The 27,115-nt window shown below is 36.0% G+C and overlaps 1 protein-coding gene across 1 annotated transcript in view; it reads right to left on the bottom strand.

Moving 5' to 3' along the window:
* Positions 1-1,060: 1,060 nt before the first annotated feature.
* Positions 1,061-27,115, bottom strand: part of CRPPA (CDP-L-ribitol pyrophosphorylase A) — a 336,452-nt gene continuing 310,397 nt past the window's right edge. Inside the window, exon 10 of the mRNA XM_055272530.2 lies at positions 1,061-3,826. Within this exon, the coding sequence (XP_055128505.1) occupies positions 3,722-3,826 (105 nt within the window). The 3' untranslated portion in view covers positions 1,061-3,721. The remainder of the gene's footprint in view (positions 3,827-27,115) is intronic.

Genomic DNA, 27,115 nt, shown 5'->3' with positions numbered 1-27,115 from the left:
AAATGCTTCATTATTCTATTTTCAAATTAAACTTTCTAAATAACTTCTATCTTCTTGCATATGGTTGACATTTTAATTAAGATGTTATGATTTATGCCTCTGTGAATTTGTAGTTTCAACATTAAAACAAAGTCAAATTTACAGATTTTAAGACATTCTGCAATTTGATTTTTATAAGATGGTCACTGTATTTACATAAAGTTGACAGTTATAAGTTAGTGAAGGAAAAAAGTTTGTTAAATTAATGTAAAATGCTTAAAATAATAACCATAACAATGACTCTGAGAGAATATAGGGAGCTGACTCTTACCTGTAAATGAGTATACTTGCAACAAGTCATCTCAAATTGAGCACTTTTAGGAAAAAAAAAAGACCTCTACCAAAATGTCATTAATCAAACCATTACTCACGCTATGATGTACCCCTAAGATGACTAACTTTAATTTGCATTTAACTAACTAGCATAAGTTTAGAAAGAAAACCATTTTTCAACAAAATTTCCCACAAGTAGAAGCATTTTCAAAAACCTTGAAGCATAATCACTATTATTTTTTAAGAGATTTTGGAAAATAAAATGAGAATAGACAGCTTTTACTGAAGTAAATTTACAGAAGCAGTGATAAAAATGTAACTGTAAAGTTACCTCTCGATCTCTTTTTTTTTTTTTTTTTGAGATGGAGTCTTGCTCTATTGCCCAGGTTGGAGTGCAGTGGCACTATCTCGGCTCACTGCAAGCTCCACCTCCTGGGTTCACGCCATTCTCCTGCCTCAGCCTCCCAAACAGCTGGGACTACAGGTGCCCACCACCATGCCTGGCTAATTTTTTTTTTTTTTTTTTTTTTTTTTTTTTTTTTTTTTTTTTGAGACGAAGTCTTGCTCTTTCGCCCAGGCTGGAGTGCAGTGGCGCAATCTCGGCTCACTGCAATCTCCGCCTCCCGGGTTCACGCCATTCTCCTGCCTCAGCCTCTCTGAGTAGCTGGGACTACAGGCGCCCGCCACCACGCCCGGCTAATTTTTTGTATTTTTTAGTAGAGACGGGGTTTCACCGTGGTCTCGATCTCCTGACCTTGTGATCCGCCCGCCTCGGCCTCCCAAAGTGGTGGGATTACAAGCGTGAGCCACCGCGCCCGGCCAATTTTTTTGTATTTTTAGTAGAGACGGGGTTTCATGGTGTTAGCCAGGATGGTCTCGATTTCCTGACCTCATGATCCGCCCACCTCGGCCTCCCAAAGTGCTGGGATTATCAGCGTGAGCCACCGCACCCAGCCAGATCTCTTAAACAACAAAATAATTTCTCTCTTGGCCAATACTTCTCTTCATTCCCTTAACTTTAGCTACAATTTCTTTATGTTGGGAAGGTGGCTGGAGAGCCAAAAGTTCCAGGACTTTCATCTAGTCCTTGGACATATGTGTCCCACCCTTCTTGTTCATTTCGCCAATGTTCATTCAGTGCCTCTGGCTTATATATCACGTCTTTCAGATGTCTTTGCCAGGGGTCATTGTTAGACAGGAATATAAGCTTAACACTTATTATCAGTCTTCCTGAGTTTAAGCCCAAACTTTTGTTACTATTCAGTCACATGATTTGGGCAAGGTAACTAAGATCTCTGAGCTCCAATTTCCTCATGAAAATAGTGAAGGATGTGCAGATATATATATATATATATTTTTTTTTTTCCAATGCTGTGAATTGCTTTGTCTGCTACGAAGGACCAAATGCTATTTTTTTCAGGCACAATTTAATATTTTATTAACTAAATTATACTAAATATTACCAGTTGCCTACGGTAATGTCATAGTGAGTGCTCTGGGATAAATTCTTGTCTGCTGTAGGATTCCTTAAGCTGAAGTCTATGTTAACTCAGCCAGCGCTCCAGAGATCAGGGTGATTTTGCTGTGCCACAGATACGTCCAGTTTCCTGCATTCTTCTTAAAGGCACTTACCCTCTCTTTAAAGCCTTGATAACATTTCCCCTTCTTCCTTTATGAGCACTTTCAAAGTCTTAAACATTTTCACCTGATGACTTCAACAGGTCCATGTTGCGGACTCGGCAGCTGTGGTTTTCGCCACACACAGCCAACACCTGAACAAGGGCAGAGACATTCTAACCACAGTCCACACATTGCTTACCTATTTCCATCCTCAAAAACTTAAATTAATGGGTTTTAAATTTCTTAATATTCCTAGAGAGAGAAAAAGTGGCAGGCCCAGGAATTTAGATACAAGCCTGCATTCAAATAACACATTCAATTAGGAGAATGTAAAATGTAAACTCTCCTACTATATAGATACTTGAACACTAGAGGGAAAATCACCCAACATGTTAAATAAAAATTCCACAAGGTAGATATTGTATAGTGTATCTTTAACTGAAAACATTTCATGCAACTTTTATAGTTTCCACGTGCAGCCTAAGCCCTAATCTGTTTCAATAAAATAAATATATGTTGGTTGGGTATGGTGGCTCACACCTATAATCCCAGCATTTTGGGAGGCCGAGGCAGGCAGATCACTTGAGGTCAGGAGTTCAAGACTAGCCTGGCCTACATGGCAAAAACCCTTCTCTATTAAAAATACAAAAAAAAAAAAAAAAAAATTGGCCAGGTGTGGTGGCGGGTGCCTGTAATCCCAGCTACTCTGGAGGCTAAGGGAGGATAATTGCTTAAACCCAGGAGGCAGAGGTTGCAGTGAGCTATTGTGGCACTGCACTCCAGCCTGAGTGACAAAGGGAGACTCCATCTCAAAAACATAAAAAATAAAATAGAGGTAAGTGTATGTATAGATTAAAAGGCACCTCTAATGAATTAAAGGACACCCATAATTATAAAATGCAAGAGGAAATATTAATATTTCAGATGTATATACCAATGGAAACTGGAAATAAGAACTTGATTTTAAAAGGTAGCAGTATCTGAATTGAAATAACTAATTTAACTCTATGATGTACAATAGATTCTCTACCTTATAGAAGATAACTAACCAGGGATTGACCAGAATCACATATGAAACTTTCCAGACACTTTTAAGTTCATTCAGAAAAACTAGAGACACTTTAAAATAATGTAAGTCATAATTATAGTTCATAAACCAAAAATAACATACAATTCAAAAATAGAAAAGAAGGAAATGACATCTCTTTTAGGAATCTTGAGTAATATGTAGCAAATGGGGAAAACACTAGAAACAAACAGTTCCGATCCCTGGTATCCCCCTCACTCTTTTTTACTATGGTGTAGACATTTTTAACACAAGACAAAAAGACAAAATATCACCTGGTGACAGGACAATTATAGAAGTGAGAATAATTCTGAAGTTTATCCATTAGCTTCATAATAGTGTAAATTATTAATTAACAGTTAGGATAATAGCTGAAGTTTTCTAAATTCTCATTCCTTGAAAGAATAGCTCGCCTATCATTATTTCTATTTGACCTTTCACGTCTCTGTGGAAAGATTTATTTGAAGGCTATTATTTTCCACTTATCTACTATTTTTTCCTGGTTCAGGCAATTAATATTTGTCATACACAAAAGTATTCTTTATTTCATAGATGTAAACATTAATCTGCTTTATAATCTAAGCATCACATCCTACAAATTATAGAGAAGATATAAAAGACAACTGAAACATTCTACCACACACAGCAGCGGGGGCATAAAGCACAATAGCGATAGAGATACTGAAATAGATGGTTTAGAAAGTAGGTAATTTTCTGTGTTCTTCATGCTATCAGAAGCTGACCAATTAGTCCAGAATTTCTTTCCTTGATTAATGAAGCAATAATGATAGCACCTTGCCTTAAACTCTCCTGTAGCTTCTGATCATCCTGAAAAGAAAGGATAAAACAATAATATTTTAGAAAAAAAAATATGCCATGTGTTAAATTTCATAAAAAGCCACTTTTCAAGATCTGCTGCTGTCTGGATTTGGCATTTTAGAAACTCAGACTTTAGCCACTTTCACGGACATGGTTCCCCAAATAAAGCGGAAATACTTTCACAAACACTTCATTATAGACCAAAAAATATTTGCTTAAGATACAAGGAAAAACACTGACACAATTTCAAATGCTAACAGAAAGAAAAGATTATTTTCCTTTAATCCAATTTCTGACAACCTTTGGCTCTTCACAGAAGTGTGAATATTTCATCAATGATGCAATCCTTTTCTTCATCTTGTTTCTGAGCGTTCTCCAACTTTGTTATGAACTGTTTGTGAGTACTGGTATGGGGGGAAAACCCTGCTTGCTGTTTGTAGAGTAAGAATCGGGAAAATTCAAGAAATGGGTTATTTTACAAGTTGCTAAAAAGTGGTTTTGCCTTTGAAATCATATTGCCTGTAAGAATCCATTTATTCTAATTATTTATAATGAGGAGATTATAATGTGAAGGGAAAATAGAAACAGAGCTAATATCTTTCAAGTCTCTGTGTTGTGAATTGTGCTATCTTTTAAAAGAGGGATGTGGTAACCAATCTCTAAACTCCAGAATCATCCTTAATGCCTTATCCCAATATCCAATATATTACTAGGACCGATTGTAGCTCCTTCCTATTGTTTCTTGCATCCATATACATTGAGATAAGGCATTAAGCATGATGCCGCTCAAACTGCCACTGCCAGCATAGCACCTTCTGTCCTCAATTACTGGAATATTCTCACAGATAGTCCCTCTAAAGTCTTGCCCTCTTATACTCCATTTCCCACAGGGAAGTCAAAATGCTTATTTTAAAATATAGATCTGATCACATCAGTATCCTGACTAAAATCCTTTGAAGACTACTTTTAAACCTCAGGATAAAGTCCGATCCCATTACCTGGTAATAAAATGTCTCTTATCCTCTCGGCCTCTTCTTGATATTCCCTAAAATTACTCAATTCTCCAAGCCACATAGAACTGCTTAAGATTGTCCAAACAAGCTGTTTTTCTGAGCTTGAATCTCTTTGGGCCAGCTAATTCCTTTGCCAGAAAAGCTTTCCCACACCCTTTCTAGCTTAGCTGATCCTAATTACTCTTCGTGGTTCAACCTAGGTATCAGAGATTCTTGAAATCTACCCTGACTCCTATCCTCCAGTCCAGTTTGGGTGAAGTGAATGTATGTTTCCACAGCTGTGAATTCCTCTAGCACACTGAATTTTATAGTCTTTTTTAGTTGACCATCTATTTTACCAAATGATGCATTTTTTGATGTAAAGAATTTTTCATTTTATCTTTGAATATGGAACACTTTGCTCAATGCCTAACACATGGTAGCACTCCATAAAATATAACAAATTCAAAGCAGAAGAGTTTCTGATTATGATAGACATATCGCCCTTTTAGCTGAGCTCAGTTGTTAACACTGACTGCAATTGCTTACCTTCTTCACTCCTATTTGCATATTTAGCCTAAAGCCTGGCAATAGTACAAAATAAATATACTATTGAAGCCTCACCACAACCACTACATGCTCCCACCACCCTGTGTCTGGGTTCCTCAGCTATGAGGATGACGGTGAGAGGCCATCTCTGCTTAAAGTGCTCTTTTCTATCAATTTCCTTGATTGTGTTCTAAGGGGTGGAGCTGGAAAAGATCTGCAAGATGCTGAATGTCAGCTACTTCGCTTCTTGAAAGCGGGTTTTATACGACATTTTAAAATTGGATTCAAATGCCATTTTGGTTTCCAGAATATCATAATACCTAAACCACATCTAAACAAACCATAAAACTATATATGTTTGGGCTTAAAATATGATTGATTTATATGAGAGATTTCATCTGTGTCACATCGTTCATAAACATATAAATATTCTAAAATGAGCAAATACAAACCAACTATTGATATGCATTTGTCATTCTTAATGATCAGTTAATTATAGTGCTGCAGGGTCTATAACACACATCTATTCCTAAGTCTCATTTATTAAATTGAGACATAACACAGATGATGATAATTAAGTTTCCTCTTTCAAAAATAAACAGAACAAGTCTGTCTCTATCGCCCTGTTGAAACCAGTTTATACTTGTTATAATGAAGGCAGCACAGTAACAAATGAAGAAATTAAGGAAAAACTGTTTAAGATCCCAGGGCTAGAAAAATCACATTTCTATATCTTACAATAAATCATCTATGTTCATTTTGATAGCTCCATAATGTACATATTTTTAGTAAAGAATTTAAGATGTCCTTTTAAAGATTAATTTACTTCTTCAATTTTTTACAGGCTTCATTTTCAAAGATTAGAATTGAAGGACAAGAAACTATGTCATTCTACTGAACATTTGTTTTCCCTCTCTGCCTGAACTCATTTGGTCATTCTACCCTTAAGAAACATGGAAATTTAAAAACTGATTAAGATGGTTAGACACACATATATTCAGGAAACTCTAGTATGTGAAAAGATTAGATAGTCACACAATTCATGGATTTCAAACTCATCTAAAAATTTCATATCTCTAGAACAGTATTAACACAAGAAAAAATGCAAACCCGATATGTCTTATAAAAGCACTTCTTGCCTCCAGCAAATATACAAAAAAAATGGTTTTAATCCTTAAGGAGAGTGGGGAGCAGAGGTGCAATACAGGAGATCACTTTATTATTTACATACATAAATGTGTATATATATATATACACACACACATTGTGAGTTCCAAATATTATATAATAAACATTTAAAATGTTCATTAAACTCAGGTAAGCAGGGTCCATATGAACAGTGAAAAATCATAATTACACTCTTGAAATTATGTGAAAATAGCATTGATGTCTGTGAGCTTCCTCCCAAAAACCTGTACCTCCAGGCTAATCATGAGGAAGACATCAGAAAAGTTCCTATTGGAGGGACATTCTACAATATACCTGACAAGTGCACCTCAAAACTGTACAGGTCATCAAAAAACAAGGAAAGTGTGAGAAACAGTCATAGCCAAGAGGTGCCTGAAGAGAACTAAAAGTAACATGGGGTACCGGAACAGAAAAACACATTAGGTAGAACTATGGAAATCTGACTAAACTATGGACTTTGTTAATAATAATACATCAATGTTGGTACATAAATTGTAACAAACATATCATATTAATAATGGGAGAAACTAGGTGTGAGTATATGGGAACTCTCTGCAGCATCCTCTGAATTTGTCTGTATATCTATAAACTGAAGCATACTCCTTTCAAAAAGGTATTTTTTAATTGATGACCATTTACAAATGTTATGTGGATTACAAAACCAGAGTTACAAAGGTAATTTATTTTTGCACACTGGCCCATTTGTATATTCCTTGAAAAACGTACAATATTCCTTTAATAAACTATGCAGTTGGGAAGTCAGATTGCTGCTATTTATACGCAGCTTTGATAACTTAAGTGATCTTTGAGCAAACTACTCAAGTTGTACAGCTCTCCATTTTTTCATCTAAAAATGGGATAACATTTTTTGTGGGAACTTAGATAAGACATGTAAAGCACTGATACCTAGTAAATATTCAATAATAATAGCAGTTAGAATTATCACCTTTATGAAGTAAAATAATTTCAGCCATGACAGAGTAGTGTATATCACCCTCTCACCATATATAGCCATTAAGTCTGGAAAACTTATGTGAGAATATTTTTTGCAGGTCTTGGACAGTAACATATGCATGTCTATAATCCTTGAAAGAAAAGCCTCCTAACATTCTCCCCAGCTGTCATGCTGAGAGCATTTTTCCAATCTACAAAGAAGAGAAACAGAACCCAAGGAGAGCGTAGCAATCTCTCTGGGTAGAAAAGACATAGATAACAATTTAAAGCTGTCAAAGTGGCTTGTATTTCTGCAGGCAGCATGCCTGACAGGAAGGAATTGCTGAGAACTCCTAAAAATCTGCTAAAAATTCCTTCAGTCCTTGGCCAGCTCCTAACTGTGCATGCCCAGGGAGAAAAGCAACGAGGCCAAGCAGAGAATAACTGCTGGAAAGTTGGAGAGCTGAGGAGAGATTTTCGAGGCCCCACTGTGCCAAGGAGCAGGAGGTTAAATCTGAGTCCAGCTAGAATGAAGACGCCTTGGTGAACACCCATGGCTTTCAGCTGGGAGGTCTGAAAAGCCATGACTACAGCCTGGGTATAAGGCAAAACTGAACCCGACCTGCCCTAAGAAAGCTTCAACAACGTCCACAGGATCAAATTGATTCAGCAATACAACTGCTTGCTAGAACAAATTTCATATTCCTTAGAGGACATTAAAATAATCTAGAGCTTTTATAATGTTTTGCACTCAAAGCGTGGCATCAAATATCACTAGATAGGCAAAGAAGCAGAAAGCAAAGATGCAGGAAAAAAAACCACCCATAATCAGGAAAAAAAAATAATTTAAGCAGATCCAGAAATGAGACATACATTGGAATCATCATGCAAGGATTTCAAAATAACTATGCCTAACACACTAAAAAATAGAACTAGAGATAAAAATGTTGATGAAAAATGGAAATTTTCAACATAGAATCTATAATAAAGAGAATTTTACAATTATAAAATGCTTGAAATTAAGAATTAATTGGACTGGTTTTATAATGAATAGGCAGAGCAGAACACAGTATAAGCAATCTTGAAGATAGTAAAAAAAAAAATTTGACCTGTAGCACAGAGAGAAGAAAATGACAAATTAGTATTACAGTCGTTTTAATACTTTATGATCTTATTACTATTCCATTTTCTTATTCCTATCTTATCTATTGGTAACCCCCTCACCACGAGGAAACCTGTTTGGAACATTTAGAAAACCACATACGGGCTATCACAGCAGCCAAGTCATTTGATAATATTTGCTTTCATGAAACAAACAAGAAAAAGGAAACATCAACCCCATTCCTAGAAAAGCAATGTGTGATGTAATAAACACAAATAAGGTGAGAAGGTAGATAATATCACTATTGCTGGGCATAAAAAGATGAGGGAATTCAGAGCATGATAACATTAAATAATGGTGAGATGATTCGTAAAAGAAGTGGAACCAAAGGATGAGAGAAAGAGGTGGCAAAAACGGATGAGTCCAGGATGGACAAGAAATACTTTGGGAACAAAAGATATGACTTATTCTTTTGTGGCATATTAATGTGGTACGACAGGCCTTACAAAGGTATTGTAAGAAAAGCAGGTACTGCAATCCCCAGATTAAAAAGTAAATAAAGAAAACTACTGAAATTACATTCAGCAGCAGTTTATTTACTATCTGTAACTCTAGCAAAAAAAAAAAAATTCGAGGACTGGTTTACCTTGATTCCACCTCAACAGCCATAAAGAGCATAAAATATAAAACTGCATAACAATGTTTCCACATCCACACATAAACATAAAAAGCATACACTTGTGCAATTTAAAGAAAAACAGAACTGGCCGGGTGCAGTGGCTCACGCCTGTAATCCCAGCACTTTGGGAGGCCGAGGCGGGCGCATCACGAGGTCAGGAGACGGAGACCATCCTGGCTAACACGGTGAAAGCCCGTCTCTACTAAAAATACAAAAAATTAGCCAGGCGTGGTGGCAGGCGCCGGTAGTCCCAGCTTGGGAGGCTGAGGCAGGAGAATGGCGTGAACCCGGGAGACGGAGCTTGCAGTGAGCCGAGGTCGCTCCACTGCACTCCAGCCTGGGCGGCAGAGAGAGACTTCGTCTCAAAAAAACAAAACAAAACAAAACAAAACAAAAACAAACAAACAAAAAACAGAACTATTTAATCCTATATAATGTGTTGAAGTCTGTATTTTCTATTAAATCTAAATTATTGTCATAGCTGGTGTGCTTGTTTTATCATCTTGTTCACTTCATAAACAGTGTCAATTTTGTTTTAGAAAATTTTGTTGCCCAGGGTAGAGTGCAGGTTACCCAGGTTGATCTCAAACTTCTAGTCTTAAGCAATCCTTCTACCTCATCCTCCCAAAGTACCAGACTTATAGGTGTGAGCTATTACATCCAGCTTCACTCTTTTCCTTGGTTACAACTATATTATAGCAAAAATAGAGACCAGCTAAAAAGGGGTAAAACAGTATACTCTTCATTAGTCGGCTTTCTTAAAATACTGGGAGGGAAAATATAAACATGTTGACAGAAATTATTTTTGGATGATGGCTTTATGACAATATTATTTCTTCTTTCTGCTTTGCTATATTTTCAAAACCCCCACAATGAACACATTTTATTCTCAGAGGAAAAAAAAATTATTTTAAAATTTAGTTTTAAGACTGTTAAATTCAGAGAGCTAAATTTGATTTGTTGTCATAGAAAATCAATAGTACTGAACATTGTCCAAATTCCGGGAGAACATTTGTCTCCATAAATATTTTCAAAATCTATACAAAGAAAACCTTTTTTGCTTGAAAATTCAAGGCTTCAGTAAAAGGCCCCTAAAGGAATCATATTAATAATTCACAAAGTCTTAGCTTTCTTCTTAGATATTAAGAAAACTATCTAAAATTCTAGCTAAAAGTAATAACAAAAAAAGTGTACTTAATTTTACCCAGCATGTAACAATTGTTCACTGAGATCTTAAAGAGTTTCATAATAGCTGTGTTTTAAGACTATTAGAAGACAAAAAAATCACAATATAATATATGTATTTTTAATTTTCTAAATTATCAAACTGAATTATTTAGGATTAAAATTCACCATGAGTTTTACCTAGAAACTTATATTTAGCTATTTCTCTACCACCTATAATTTCAAGTTTAGGATGAAATATACCATGTTTGGGTGAAAGATGCACAAAAGAAGAGCTCTAATTACCATTATCTTTTAAACATACAAGGTAATTCTAAATTTAGTCCATAGTAATGAAGTCGTGTCAATAAAATCCCACATGCCAGTCTTTGTGTGTGTTTGTTTTTTTGTTGTTGAGTTGGTTCTTTTGTGATGACTATATCCAGCATCAAGTGAAGTCTTGATGAAACTTTGATGTGACTCCTAAGCCTTTGGCAAACTTGTGGGAAATCAGGAAAAGCAGGAGATTTATTTTCACGGAAGATTGGAAATGACAGTGGCACCTCTATAACTCATAGTGGCTCTTCTTTTACATCCTTCCCCACCTCCCACCTCAAAATTTGAGCAAGGAAAGGCTGCAGTAATGTAAATTACTAAACGTAGCACCTTGCAAGTGTGTAAGTGGTCAACTTTATATGATGCCCAGGTCCTCAAAAATCCTTCCTTACTAACTCTCCCTTTCAATTTTCTCAAAGGGTAACTTCGGGAGAAATTATTCCCAGAGTACTTAATATTGACAAGCTTTTATAAAAAGTATATTTTGAAACATTAAATCCCATAATTGAACTGCACACATATCAGCATTTGAATTTAAAAAGTGTAAACAAACTTATAGCAGGCTATTAGAATCAAATTTATGTGGATTTGGTGGAATGCCATCTCAAAGAATAGCAGGAAAAGCTATGATGTAATTGTCCTCTGAATCTTTATGGACAAGCTGAAAGGAAATCTCTTAGAGATATCTATCCTCTATACACATCACTTCTAAAGAACACAATGTACTCTGCTAAAAGGAAAACTATAAAGTTAAAATGTATGCATATGTATTTAGGCTTTAGATGTCTCAAGAGATTACACAATGTTTCTTTAAGGGTAAACATTACATTGTCTCAGCAAATTCCATACCTAAAACCTAATTCAATTTCCATGAGTTACAAAATCTCCTGAAATTCAGGTTGCTTATAGTTTGATATTAATACCCTTCTTCCATCCTTGTTTTGGAGAACTTATGCAAAAATTATTATTTAAATGTCACAAAATTTCAAACACTAAACAAAAATGTACTAGCTATATTTACATCTAGTCATAAATATACACATCCCTATCTCTGTACCATATACAATATACAAAAACCGCAAGTGTTAGACTTACTAAACCTTCAACAGGCTTGTTATAAGATCATTAATATCAAATCAAAATAATTTGAAGCTAAATTTTCTTTTTGTAAACATTTTGCTGGTATGGAAGAAAAACCTAACGGTGACACACTGTCCCCTAGTGGAGATGAAAATAACTTTTCAGTGTATGTCAATTGCCAAAACTGCAGGAAAAAGCGATCACCTATTGATCATACCTATTGATAGGGTGTGAGAAAAACAAAACACCCCCCTCCAAATGAGAAACATTTTCCTCTTGCTCCTGTGAGTGAAAACAAATGTCTCTCAAAAACTTAGATAATACTAATGAAAATGCACCTGGGTTTACTGATTAACATAATCATCACACAACAGATTTAGTCTTTTTTATTTTCTGTGTCTAGAAACAGGGCCTTACAATACAGTAGGAATTCAATAGCTGTTTCAGAAAGAGATAATTAAGAAAAAAGGATTGGGAAGCCAGGTGCCATGGCTCAAGCCTGTAGTTTCTGCTACTCGGGTGGCTGAGTGGGGAGGATCACTTGAACCCAGGAGTTCAAGGTTGCAGTGAGCAATGATTGTGCCACTGCACTCCAGCCTAGGTGACAGAGCAAGACCCTATCTCTAAAAACAGGAGAGGGAGAGGAGGGAGAGGAGGGAGACGGAGAGGGACAGAAAAAAAAAGGAAAGGAAAGGAAAAAAGAAAGGAAAAAAGGGAAAGGACAGGAAGAGGAGGGAAGGGGAGTGTAGGGGGAGAGGGAAGGGGAGGGGAGAGGGAAAGGGAGGGGAGAGGGAAAGGGAGGCAAGGGGAGGGAAGGTGAGGGGAGAGAGAAGAGGAGGGAAGGGGAGGGGAGAGGGAAGGGGAGGGAAGGGGAGGGGAGGGGAGAGGGAAGGGGAGGGAAGTTGAGGGGAAAAGGTGGGAGGGAAAAGGGCAGGAAAAAAGAAAGAGAAGGGAAGAGGGAAGGGAAGGGAAAAGGGAAGGGGGAAGGGAAAAAGGAAGGAAAAAGGGAAGAAGAGAAGGGAAAGGTTGGTCAATAAAGTTCAGTAAAACCCTGTAAGGCAGCACCAATGCTTTACTGAGTAGGAACAGAGAGTAGGAAAGACCCAAACTACAGTGCTCAGAGCCAGATTGCAGAGAGGAAAAATGTAGACAGCCAAAAGGCATCAGACATCTGGCCTGAAGAACAAACAGTTCATTATTGCATCCAATATTTCTAGATCTGGGACTTGTGACACTGTTACATTTTATTTTCTTAAATCAATCATAATGTAAATTCCACAACTTAATAAAATTGAAAAAGTAGTGTCATATACAACATCCCTTTTAATTAGCAAAAAATGTTTTGATCCTACACAACTCACCCAGCAGTTACCAATACCTGCTAGTTTTCTATTGCCATGCTCCACCCACTGTAAGCCTACATTAACACCATCCTATGCCTGGACTCCTCCAGGATGCTGTAACTGGTCATTTCTCTCTGTTTTTGGCGACTGCTCCAACCTCCCTAAAATAGCTACCTTCACACTATCAAACTCAAATTTTCAGCTACTCCTCTTAGCTTTCAAGGTCATCCACAATCAACCTAATCAACCCTTCTAACTGCACTTCTCTTTCTTTTACTGTTCAGAATCCACTTTTGTTGCCATCCCAGTATAATCATTATTATTTCTGCCCCCAGAAAAATGGTTTCCCAGTAACTGTCTTTCTAATTCACATCAATTTTTAAAGACCCAGCTGTAATGACTACCTCTTAAGATGTCATCTATTTTTTATTGCATATCAGTAATTTATGTTACAGTTTTTCTCAAAATCCCTGATGTTTTTATTTGGTTTGCAATCTACAGGACTTAATTTATCAGCTAAATCATAAGATATTAAAAGATAACTTTTCCAAATTCTAAGCTCAAACATAGTACTATGTCCACAGTAGGCACTCGGTAAATATTTATTAGTTAGAATAATTGGCTAATTAACTCTATAGCGAGGTGACCTTTTAGCTGACCTTAAGATATCTTTGAAATATCAAACGTTTTAGGCTGAGACAATGGAGTTTTCTAAATATACAATCATGTCATCTGCAAACAGAGACAATTTGACTTCCTCTCTTCCTATATGAATATCCTTTATTTCCTTCCCTTGCCTGACTGCCCTGGCCAGAACTTCCAATACAATGTTGAATAGGAGTGGTGAGAGAGGGCATCCTTGTCTTGTGCCAGTTTTCAAAGGGAATGCTTCCAGCTTTTGCCCATTCAGTATGATATTGGCTGTGGGTTTGTCATACGTAGCTCTTATTATTTTGAGATATGTTCCATAAACACCTAGTTTATTGAGTGTTTTTAGCATGAAGGGGTATTGAATATTATTGAGGGCCTTTTCTGCGCTCTATTGAGATAATCATGTGGTTTTTGTCATGGGTTCCATTTATGTGATGGATTACGTTTATTGATTTGTGTATGTTGAAACAGCCTTGCATCCCAGGGATGAAGCCAATTTGATCATGGTGGACAAGCTTTTTCATGTGCTGCTGGAATCGGCTTGCCAATATTTCATTGAGGATTTTTGCATCGATGTTCATCAGGGATATTGGCCTGAGACACAACTTTTTTTGTTGTGTCTCTGCCAGGTGTTGGTATCAGGATGATGCTGGCCTCATAAAATCAGTTAGGGAGGAATCCCTCTTTTTCTATCGTTTAGAAGAGTTTCAGAATAAATGGTACCAGCTCCTCTTTATACCTCTGGCAGAATTCGGCTGTGAATCTGTCTGGTCCTGGGCTTTTTTTGCTTGGTAGGCTACTAATTATTGCCTCACTTTCAGAACTTGCTACTCAGTGATTCAATTTTTTCCTAGTTTAGTCTTGGGAGAGTGTATGTGTCCAGGAATTTACCCATTTCTTCTAGATTTTCTAGTTTATTTGTGTAGGTGTGTTTATATTATTCTCTGATGGTAGTTTATATTTCTTTGGGATCGTGGTGATATCCCCTTTATCATTTTTTATTGCATCTATATGATTCTTCTCTCTCTTCTTCTTTATTAGTCTGGCTAGTGGTCTATCCATTTTGTTAATCTTTTGAAAAAAAAAAAAAAAAAACAGCTCCTGGATACAAAGTCTCAGGATACAAAATCAATGTGCAAAAATCACAAGCATTCCTATACACCAATAATAGACAGAGAGCCAAATCATGAGTGAACTCCCATTCACAACTGCTTCAAAGAGAATAAAATACCTAGGAATACAACTCAGAAGGGATGTGAAATACCTCTTCAAGGAGAACTACAATCCACTGCTCAAGGAAATAAGAGAGGACACAAACAAATGAAAAAACATTCCATGCTCACGGATAGGAAGAACCAATATCGTCAAAATGGCCATACTGCCCAACGTAATTTACAGATTCAGTGCTATCCCCCTCAAGCTACCAGTGAATTTCTTCACAGAACTAGAAAAAACTCCTTAAATTTCATATGGAACCAAAAAAGAGCCCGTATAGCCAAGACAATCCTAAGCAAAAAGAACAAAGCTGGAGGCATCACAGTACCTGACTTCAAACTATACTACAAGGCTACCGTAACAAAAACAGCATGGTACTGGTACCAAAACGGATATGTAGACCAATGGAACAAAACAGAGACCTCAGAAATAACACCACACGTCTACAGCCATCTGATCTTTCACCAACCTGACAAAAACAAGCAATGGGGAAAGGATTCCCTATTTAATAAATGGTGTTAGGAAAACTGGCTATCCATATACAGAAAACTGAAACTGGACCCCTTCTTTACACGTTATACAAAAATTAACTTAAGATGGATTAAAGACTTCAACGTAATACAAAAATTAACTCAAGATGGATTAAAGACTTCAACGTAAGACCTAAAACCATAAAAATCCTAGAAGAAAACTGAGGCAATACCATTCAGGACACAGGCATGGGCAAAGGCTTCATGACTAAAACACCAAAAGCAACCAAAGCCAAAATTGACAAATGGGATCTAATTAACTAAAGCACTTCTGCACAGCAATAGAAATGATCATCAAAATATACAGGAAACCTACAGAATGGGAGAAAATTTTTGCCATCTATCCATCTGACAAAGGGCTAATATCCAGAATCTACAAGGAACTTAAACAAATTTACAAGAAAAAAACAAACAATCACATTAAAAAGTGGGCAAAGGATATGAACAGACACTTCTCAACAGAAGACATTTACGTGACCAACAAACATATGAAAAAAAGCTCATCACTGGTCACTAGAGAAATGCAAATCAAAACCACAATGAGATGCCATCTCACACCAGTTAGAATGGCGACCATTAAAAAGTCAGGAAACAACAGATGCTGGAGAGGATGTGAAGAAATATGAACGCTTTTACACTGTTGATGGGCGTGTAAATTATTTCAAGCATTGTGGAAGACAGTGTGGCAATTCCTCAAGGATCTAGAACTAGAAATACCATTTGACCCAGGAATCCCATTACTGGGTATATACCCAAAGGATTATAAACCATTCTACCATAAAGACAGATGCACACATATATTTATTGTAGCACTGTTCACAATAGCAAAGACTTGGAACCAACCCAAATGCCCATCAATGATAGACTGGATAAAGAAAATGTGGCATATGTACACCATGGAATACTATGCAGCCATAAAAAGAATGATATTATGTCCTTTGCAGGGACATGGATGAAGCTGGAAACCATCATTCTCAGCAGACTAACAGCAAGAGAAAACAAAACACCGTATGTTCTCACTCATAAGTGGGAGTTGAACAATGAGGACACATGGACACAGGAAGGGGAATATCACACATCAGGGCCAGTCGGTGGGTGCGGGGCCAGGGGAGGGATAGCATTAGGAGAAATACCTAATATAGATGACGGGTTGATGGGTGCAGCAAACCATCATGACACATTTATACCTTTGTAACAAACCTGCACATTCTGCACATGTATCCCAGAACTTAAAGTATAATTTAAAAAAAAGAAATATCAAAGGTTTTAGATGAAGTCTACATTGTCATGAAAATAACATCATAAAAATAAAAACCTTATATTTGTACTTGGGAACTGGAAACGGTGTCAACAACTAAGAATTTGTACTCCATGATTCTTTCTCCTATGAAAAAACACCCAGTCTAAGAAGTAAGTGTAAGGGACACTGATAAATCTACACTAACATACCCAAGTCTGGGGGATAAGGGCAGACAATGAGGCAGGCATTCTCTTAAATGGGGTGGCTGCATAAATAGAAAGCTACACACCAGCTGTTGTTAGGCAATGGATACAATTTCCGGAACATATGATAACTTATAGGAGGGATAGAAAGCTTATCCTAGAGTTACTTCTCTAGTTAATGGTCCAGGTGTCAGTAGAATAATATTGATAATTTCTTAAGAAGCAGAAAGACTGGTTAGATTTGTTCACATAACATTTAGTTTCAAAATTTTAAATTATAAACTTAATGCAAAAAAAGAATAAAATGGGCCAATTCAAACATACCTTCTTGGCAGAAACATGGGGCAAAGAAAAGGATCATTTAAAGGATATTTTTGACTAGTTAAAAAAAACCCTGGTTAATGACTATTAGGCTTTTGAATATTGGTTAATGGGTGGATAGTTAGTATCCAAAGTGTTAATCTCGAAGTTTAACAGTTGTTTATCATTATATTAGAAATTATTTCCTTCCAAGAAGGTGGCCATGAATTACAACCTGCAAAAATACTTCTGTTCTGAATAGAGTAGTGCCAATTTTTATCAGCCTTAGTTAGCAAAATCCTAGCCTGGCAAAGCTTCCTCCCAGAATGAAGAGCAGAAGCAATCCTTTATCAAGGTCACAGATGGTAGAATTATTGCCTATAGAGATTCTTCCCAATAGGGAGGTAGAAAAAAAATCAACATATAGATGAAGTCATTCTCCAGGTGGAAAGAACTTTTAAGAATCATTATAATTAAATGTCTCTCTGAAATGATGCTTTTGAGTAAAACTAGAAAACATGTTACATATTTTCTGATTTTCAGTCTCAGGAAGACTAAAGATGTTTCAACGATAGAGGTGGGCACAAAGTAGGAATAATCTTGTGTCAGAAGAGTTCATGTGGATATTAAATGTATTTTGAATTAAAAATCTCATTAGAGGCTGGGCGCGGTGGCTCACGCCTGTAATCCCAGCACTCTAGGAGGCTGAGGTGGGCAGATCACGAGGTCAGGAGATCAAGACCATCCTGGTCAACATGATTAAATCCCGTCTCTACTAAAAATACAAACAATTAGCCAGGCATGGTGGCGTGTGCCTGTATTCCCAGCTACTCAGGAGGCTGAGGCAGAAGAATTGCTTGAACCCGGGAGGCAGAGGCTGTAGTGAGCCAAGATCATGCCACTGCACTCCAGCCTGGGCAACAGAGTGAGACTCCATCTCAAAAAAAAAAAAAAAAAAAAGAAAGAAAGAAAGAAAAATCTCATTAGAGGTAGTGTACAACTTACTTTATCATCAAAACTGTATTATATACATAGAAGACAGACTTGAAACGTCTAGAACTCAGAAGGAAACAGTGACAGAAAAATCAAGGCATTAATTAAAAATCTAAGGGAATCTTGGAGAGAAAACACAACAGATATTGTGGAAGTCATTATACAGGTGTAGAATAGGTGAGGTCAGCAAGATGGCAAAATGGGAAGTCTTCTCCTTCACTGCCCTCCAGAGAAAGTTCAACTAGCAACTATCTGCAGACTGGAAGAATATCTTTTTTTAAACCCCAACACTTGGAAACAAGACTGAGACACCAATGTGGTCCATAGAAATGAATGAAATTACAATGAGAAAGGTAAGAAGAATGATCTCACTCCAACTATGACATCCCTCATCCTTCTCTAAGTTGGCACAATGCCAAATGAAAAGAATTTCCCTGGGTCCCCACAGTTTCTATGAGTTGATGGCACGGGTGTGAAATAGAGGCAGTCATACCCATTCCTACCATTCTGGGATGCTTCCCAGAAAGCCCACTTTGGTTTTATTATTTCATAGAAAACTGTAGTGAAAATGTCATGGCTACACCACTTCGGATCAGGTAGAAACAAAGAAAAGAGGCAGAGGTCCTAGTGATCAGGTCACAGATCTTGGTGGTACCTCTGTGTTCCTACCAGTTGTGGTATTCAGCTGCGGATATCAGTCAACCTCATAATCCGCCCACAAAGCTGAGCTGTTTGCCTTCAGAAGCCTGATGGGATGTTCAACAAAACTTGAGTCCTAGACATCGTAAGTCATCCTGCCCAACCTCAGAGACCACTCCAAAGATCCTGTACAGGCAGAAAGGTGCCCACTTCCTTCCATGTCAGAAACATGAAGAGGCTAAATTGGCTTGACCCAGGAAGCCAAGCAGCAGCTCTGTGAAGCTAAAAGTCCTACCCAATGACCCCATTCAGGAAAGAAGAATCCTACTTCTTTAGATTTTAGAGAAATGAATGGACTATACCAGTTTGACCCAGAAAATCAAACAGTGGCTCCAGTAAGCCAATAAGCCCTCCCAACAACTTTGCACAGGCAGAGAGAATTCCACATCTGCACATCTCAGAGAAGTGTAGCCAGCTTGACCCAGGAAGTCAAACAGTGGTTCCACTCACTGGAACCTAAAACTCAGGGGTTCCACCCAGCCCAAAAGCCCACCCAATAACTTTTCCATTTCCACAAATTTGGAGAAGCATAAGAGATAGACCTGCTTGACCATGGAAGTCAAACAGCCACTCAATTCTGCAAAAAAAAACAAACCCATCCTGTGGCTCCATCTTGACAGGTAGTCAATTGTCAACCACGCATTTCTAAAGAGCATAGCCTCTCTTCTGATCTGTGCTGAGCAGCAATTCTGCCTAAACTTGGAGTCCAGCCTGTAGCCTTGCCCAGCTACAGATCCCAAAGAGTTGAATTGGCCATCCAGGGAATATATCTTCTGACTAGTCTGACCAGAAGCTACTGCAGTGTCCAGCCAGAAACTATGCCCAATAGCAGACTCCAGCCACCGGACAGAAGAGCCCAACCAGTAGCCCCACCTGACATTTGAGCAAAAGGCGGTGACTCAGCCAACTAGAGAACTCACAACAAGTTCTACCTGTCTGGGGTTGTTACCAGCTGGCCCTTCCAGAATCACAGTCTAGGCTAAATAGTGAAGATCTATCCCCACCAAAGAATACCTGTTAGACTAGAAGAGGGGGCTGTTGTCTCAAATGTACAGACAACAATGCAAAGACATAATAATTTAATAACTATGAAGAATAAGAGAATTGTGACACCTCTAAAAGACAATAATAAAGCTCCAATAGTCTACCTCAAAGGAATGTACATTTATGAAATGAATGAAGAAGAGAATTCAGAATAATACTCAAAAAAGTTCAGTGAACTATAAGAATATACAGATAGGAAATTTCATGGAATTTGGAAAACAAAGACTTGACAAAGAAATAAAAATAATTTTTAAAAATCAGATAAAAATCCTAGAAATTAAAAATACAGTGACTGATCTGAAAAACTCAAAAGAAATCTTCAACAGCAGACTCAATTAAGCATAAGAATCAATTAGCTGGAAGACAGAACATTTAAAATTATACAGTTAGTGAAGAAAAACACAAAAGAAGAAAGAAGGACTATAGGAATTAAGGGACAGCAGCAAAGGACCGAACATTCACATAATGGGGAACTGAAGAAGGAATAGAAAGCAGAAGGGCCAAAAAAAAAAAACAAAAAACCATAATCAAAGAAATGGCCGAGAAATGTCTTTCTGGGGATGCATGCCAACACCCAAGGACAGAAAGCATAGCGGTCTCTAATCAATGCAACCCAGAAATAAATTCATCAAGGCACATAATGAACTATAAAAATCTAAAAATAAATAAAATTCTGAGAGCAGCAAGACATAAGAAACATATCACATACAAAGGAATGACAATGTGACTATAAGCAGATTTCTCAGCAGAAACTTTGTATGCCAGGAGAAAATGGGATGATATATTCAAAGTGTTAAATAAAAAATGAAGACAAACAACAAAGAATACTTTATTCAGCAAAGCTGTATTTCAGAAATTAAGGAAAAATAAAAAGTTTCTCATAAAATAAAAGCAAAGGGAGTTCATCACTGGTATACTCATAGGAACTGGTAAAGCAAGTTTTTTAAACTGAAACAAAAAGCTGTTAATTAATAATATGAACTACAAAAAAGCAAAAAAAAATCATGTAAGTAAAACAGTCATATTCAGAACACTCTAAAACTGTAATGATGGTAAGACCTAGTATGAGGGTTTTATACTAGTATGAGAGTTTAAAAAAACACTATTAATAAATATAGCTAAAATTGTCAGGGATACATATTATACACTATGAAAATTCTGACATCAAAAATATAAAATGTAGAGAGGATAAGTACAAAGTAGAGTTATATGCAACCAAAGTTAGTTTTTCACTTTGAAATAACTTGAAATAGACAGTTATAAGATGTTCTACATAAGCCTCATGGTAACCACAAAGAAAAAATATTTAGTGGAAATACAAAACAAAAATAAAAAGATTCAAAGCATACTAGCACAGAAAACCATTAAATCACAAGAGAAGAAAAAAAATATAGTATCTACAAAATAACAGAAAACAACAAAAATGGCAGTAGTAAATCCTTACCTATCAATAATTACCAAGAACATAAATGAATTGAATTCTCTGAGACATAGAGTGACTAAATGTGTAATAAAACAAGATCCAATTTTAGGTCTACTAGAGACTTACTTCACTTTTAATGACACACATAGACTGTAAATGAAGGGATGGAAAGGATATTTTTTGCAAAAGGAAACCAAAAGACAGCAAGAGTAGCTATACTTCTATCAGACAAAATAGACTTTACACCAAATACACCATAAAGAGACAAAGGATATTATAAATAATAAAAGGTCAACATAATACAACAATTATAAATATATATGCACCCAACAACAGAGCACTTAAGTATATAAAACAAATATTAAAGATCTGAAAGGAGATAAACATGAGAATACAATAATAGTAGGGGACAACAATATCCCACTTTCAACAATGAAATGATCATCCAGACAGAAAATTAATAAGGATATATTGTACTTGAACAATACTTTAGACCATATGGACCTCACAGACTTATACAGAACATTCTATCCAACAGCAATAGAATACATATTCTTCTCAAGCAGATGAAATATTCTGCAGGATAGATCTCACATGTTAGAGTGCAAAATAAGCCTCAGAAAATTTAAGATACTAAAATTATATTAAGTCTCTTTTCTGACCACATAGTGTAATATATAATTAGACATCAATAACAGGAGAAATGGCAGAAAAATTATAAATCCATGAAAATTAAACAACATGCTACTGAAAGACCAATGAATCAACAAAGAAAAGAAAAATTTGTTAAATATTTTGCAAGGAATAAAAATGGGAACACAACAGCAGGCCTTAGGAGAAAGTTTGTAATGATAAATGCCTACATCAAAAAAAGAAAAAAAATTTCAAGTAAACAACCTAGTGTTACATCTCAAGAAACTAGAAAAAGAACAAACTCAGCCTTAAGTTAGCAGAAAAAAAGTGGTAATAATAAAGATAAGAGCAAAGTAAATAAAAGAGATTAGAGGACAACACAAAACATAAATAAAACTAAGAGTTGGTCTTTGGGAAAGATAATTAACAAATCTTTAGGCAGAGTAAGAGAAAAGGGAAGACTCAAATAAAATATAAATGAAAAAGGACACATTACAACTGATAACACAAAAATACAAAGGGTAAGAGACTACCTCAAACAATTATAAGTCAATAAATTGGGTAACCCAGAATAAATGCATAAATTCCTAGATACATACAAACTACCAAAATTGAACCATGAAGAAATGGAAAATAAGAAAAGACCAATAACAAGTAAGGAGAGTGAATCAAGAATAAAAAGTCTCCCACCAAAAAAAAGTCTAGGACCTAATGGTTTCTTGGCTGAATTCTACCAAATATTTAAAAAACTACAAGAAAATAAACTGTATTACAAAAACATTACACTTACAAGAAAAGAAAATTACAGACCAATATCTTTCAGGAACATAGATGTAAAAGTCCTCAACAAAATACTAGCAAACCGAACAACAAATTAAAAGGATAATCTACTATGACAGATGCAAGGATGATTCAACATCTACAAATCAACAAGTGCTGTACCTCATATTAACAGAATGAAGGAAAAAACCATATAATCTCATTCAGATGCAAAAAAGCACTTGACAAAATTCAGCATCCTTTCATGTTAAAACTCTTTTCAACACAATAAAGGCCATATATGAGAAACATTATGCCACAGCTAACAGTATAGTTAATGCTGAAGAACTGAAAGCCTTTCTACTAAGTTCCAAAACAAGACAAAATGCCCACACTTATCGCTTCTATTTAATACAATATTGGAAATCCCTCCCACAGCAACTAGCCAAGAGAAAGAGATAAAAGACATCCAAACAGAAAAGAAAGAAGTGAAATTCTCACTGTTTGCAGATGACATGATCTTATATATATATATAGAAAGCTGTTAATACTTGAAAAAAATACACAAATACAGTAAGGTTGCAAAATACAAACTCAATACACAAAACTCAGTAGCATTTTTATATACTAGCAACAAACCTGTGAAAGGGAAATCAAGAGGACAATTACATTCATGATAACTGTAAAAATATTTGGGAATAAATTTAATCAAGAAGGTAAAGACCTATATAGTGAAAACTGTAAAACACTGATAAAAAAATTGAAGACAACACTAATATATAGAAAGATATCTCATGTTCACATACTGGAAGAATTAGTATTGTTAAAATGCCCCTTCTACTCAAAGCAATCTATAAATTTAATGCAATTTCTAACAATATTCTAATGTCATTTTTCATACAAATAAAAAATATTGTTAAATTCATATGGAACTGCAAAAAACCTTGAATAGCCAAGGCAGCCATGAGCAAAAAGAAAAAAGCTGGAGGCATCACAATACCTGATTTCATACTATACTACAAAGCTATAATAATCAAAACAGCATGGTACTGGTTAAAAAGAGAGAGAGACACATACACAAACACACACAAAGACCAACAAAACAGAGTAGAAAGCTCAGAAATGAATACATGCATATACAGTCAATTGATTTTTGACAAAGGTGCCAAGAACACACAATGTGAAATGGATAATTTTTTTCAATAAATGGTGCTGGGAAACCTGGATATCCACATTCAGAAGAATGAAATTGGGCCCTAATCTCACACTATATATAAAAATCAACTTGAAATGGACTAAAGACTTAAACACAAGACCAAAAGCTATAAAACTACTAGAAGAAGACAGAAGAAAAACTGCACAACATGGGCAATGATTTCTCAGATCTGACTACGTAAGTGCAGGAAACAAAAGCTAAAGTAGACAAGTGTGATTAGACCAAACTCAAAAGGAAGCAACAGTAGGAAGAGACAATCTACAGATTGGGAGAAAATCTGTGCATGCCATATACCTAATAAGAGGTTAACATTTAAAATATTTAGGCCAGGCGCGGTGGCTCACGCTTGTAATCCCAGCACTTTGGGAGGCCGAGGCGGGCGGATCACGAGGTCAGGAGATCGAGACCAAGGTGAAACCCCGTCTCTACTAAAAATACAAAAAAATTAGCCGGACGTGGTGGCGGGCACCTGTAGTCCCAGCTACTTGGAGAGGCTGAGGCAGGAGAATGGCGTGAACCCGAGAGGAGGAGCTTGCAGTGAGCTGAGATTGCGCCACTGCACTCCAGCCTGGGTGACAGAGCGAGACTCCGTCTCAAAAAATAAATAAATAAAATAAATAAAATAAAATAAAATAAAATATTTAAGTAGCTCAAACATTTCAATGGCAAGAAAACAAACCAAAAAATAAAAAAAAAAATTAAAAACGGCAAGGGACCTGAATAAACATTTCTCAAAAGAAAAAATACAAATGGCCAACAAGTGTATGAAAAAATGCTTAACAACAGTAATTACTAGAGAAACACAAATTTAACCTACAATATGATATCATCTCGCACCTGTCAGAATGGCTACTACTAAGAAGATAAAAGATAAGAAATGTTGGCAGGATGTGGAGAAAAAAACTCTTGTGCACTGTTGCTAGGATTATGAATTAGTACACTGTGGGAAATTGTATGGTTGTTTCTCAAAATCTAAAACTAGAAATACTATGTAATTCAGAAATCCCACTTCTGGATATCTACCAAAAGATTTAAAATCAGTTTTTCAAAGAGACATCTGCACTCACTCCTATGGTCATTGCAGCACTATTCACAATAACCAAGTTATGGGATTAATAGAAGTGTCCATCAACAGATTTATTGTTTAAGAAGATGCAGTACATATACAGAACAGAATACTATCAACCTTTAAAAAAGAAACTGTCATTTGCAACCACATAGATGGAAGTGGAGAACATTATGCTAAATAAAATAAGCCTGACACAGAAAGACAAATACCACAGGTCCTTACTTATATATGGAATCTAAACAATTGAATTAGAAGCAGAGTAGAATTGTGGTTACAAAAGATGGGGTTAGGGGAATGGGGAAATAACAATCACAAGGTATAGAAATCTCAGACATGAGAAATATGTTTTCCTTTTTATTTTTTAGTTCTATTGCAATGTGTTGAATATAGTTAATAATGGGAATATTGTACATTTCAAAACTGCTGAGTAAATTCCAAATGTTCTCACCCCAAAAAATTAAGTACTTGAAGAGATGTATATGTTAACTAGATTGATTTAATTATTTCATATTGTATTCATAAACTATAACATCACTTTGTACCCCATTAACTTATATAATTAAAAATTGCCATGGCTGATGCCTGTAATCCCAGCACTTTGGGAGGCTGAGGCGGAAAGATTGCCTGAGCTCAGGGGTTTGAGACCAGCCTGGCCAACATGGTGAAACCCCATCTCTACTAAAAATACAAAAATTAGTCAGGTGTGGTGGCATGTGCCTGTAATCCCAGCTAATCAGGAGGCTGAGGTAGAAGCATTTCTTGAACCTGGGAGGCAGAGGTTGCAGTAAGCCGAGATTGTGCCACTGCACTACATCCTGGGCAACAGAGTGAGATGGTGTCTCTCAAAAGAAAAAAAAAAAAGTCAATTTACTAAAACCTTTTTTTAAGAAAGAAAATACCATTAGTTGAACTAAGTTAAGGATCTGCAGATAGATAGCTATCATTTGGTGCCTTACAAAATTAATAAAAGAACAACAAAAAAGAAGTCATATTTAGAAGATACCTCCAAATTTAAAGAAATATTCAATAACCTCCAGCAGAGGATACAGATTGCTTTTAACAGAGAAGAATGACTGATGTGCAACTTTTCTAGAATACTAAGTAACAAAAAACAATAGAATATAAGAAAAGTAGTTACCCAAGACTCCAGGCTGTCAGAGAAACAAAAAAAGAGACATTGTACTATGTGCAAGGATTTTGAAAGTAGTGCAATTAATGGAACCTTTCTTTTTCTTGGGGGTGGTGGGGGGAACTGTTTAGGAACTAGAAACTTAATTTGTCCAATAATGAAATAAGTAAGGTTGTGGGAGCAGGGAGAATGGGAACTCCTTTATTCATTCAATGACTATATTTCAGGAGCTTACCTAATGCCAGACTCTAAGCTATATATAAAGATATGAGTATATAGGCTTTTTTTCCCCTGAAGGAATATGTAGTTAGGCAAGACAGACAAATACGTAAATACAGAAATGCATTCATAATAAAAATCTATGAAAAACAGACCCATTAGCATCAAAATAAATACAGCATTAAATTTTTTTCAGGCACAAAATACCTTTTAAACTATGTAAAATATTTAAATAAATAAATATAAAATCATGAAAATAAGAAAGCAAGACAAGGCTTTCTCAATGAGAGCCTTGAAACATAAAATAACAAACAGAAATGAGACCTGAAATACAAAAGACAGGATTTTTGTAAATGAAAAGCATTGTTGAACATAAAGAAAAAAGAATCTCAAAAGCAATAAATTAGATTCAGTTGAAGAGAGAATGACTGAAACTGGAGAAATAATTAAGGAAATTACTCAGAATATATATTAGACAACGAAATGGAAAACGTAGTAGGAAGTTAAAAGATTTGGTAGATACAATAAGAATGTCAAATATATATTTAATCAGAATCCCATAAAGGGAGAATAAAAACAACAGGCAAAAAAATAATAATTTATGGTTGT

Source organism: Symphalangus syndactylus, chromosome 3 (genome assembly GCF_028878055.3).
Source record: "Symphalangus syndactylus isolate Jambi chromosome 3, NHGRI_mSymSyn1-v2.1_pri, whole genome shotgun sequence".
NCBI lineage: Eukaryota > Metazoa > Chordata > Mammalia > Primates > Hylobatidae > Symphalangus > Symphalangus syndactylus.
Note: the sequence above shows the minus strand (reverse complement) of the source record. Positions and strands in the feature narration are given on the sequence as shown.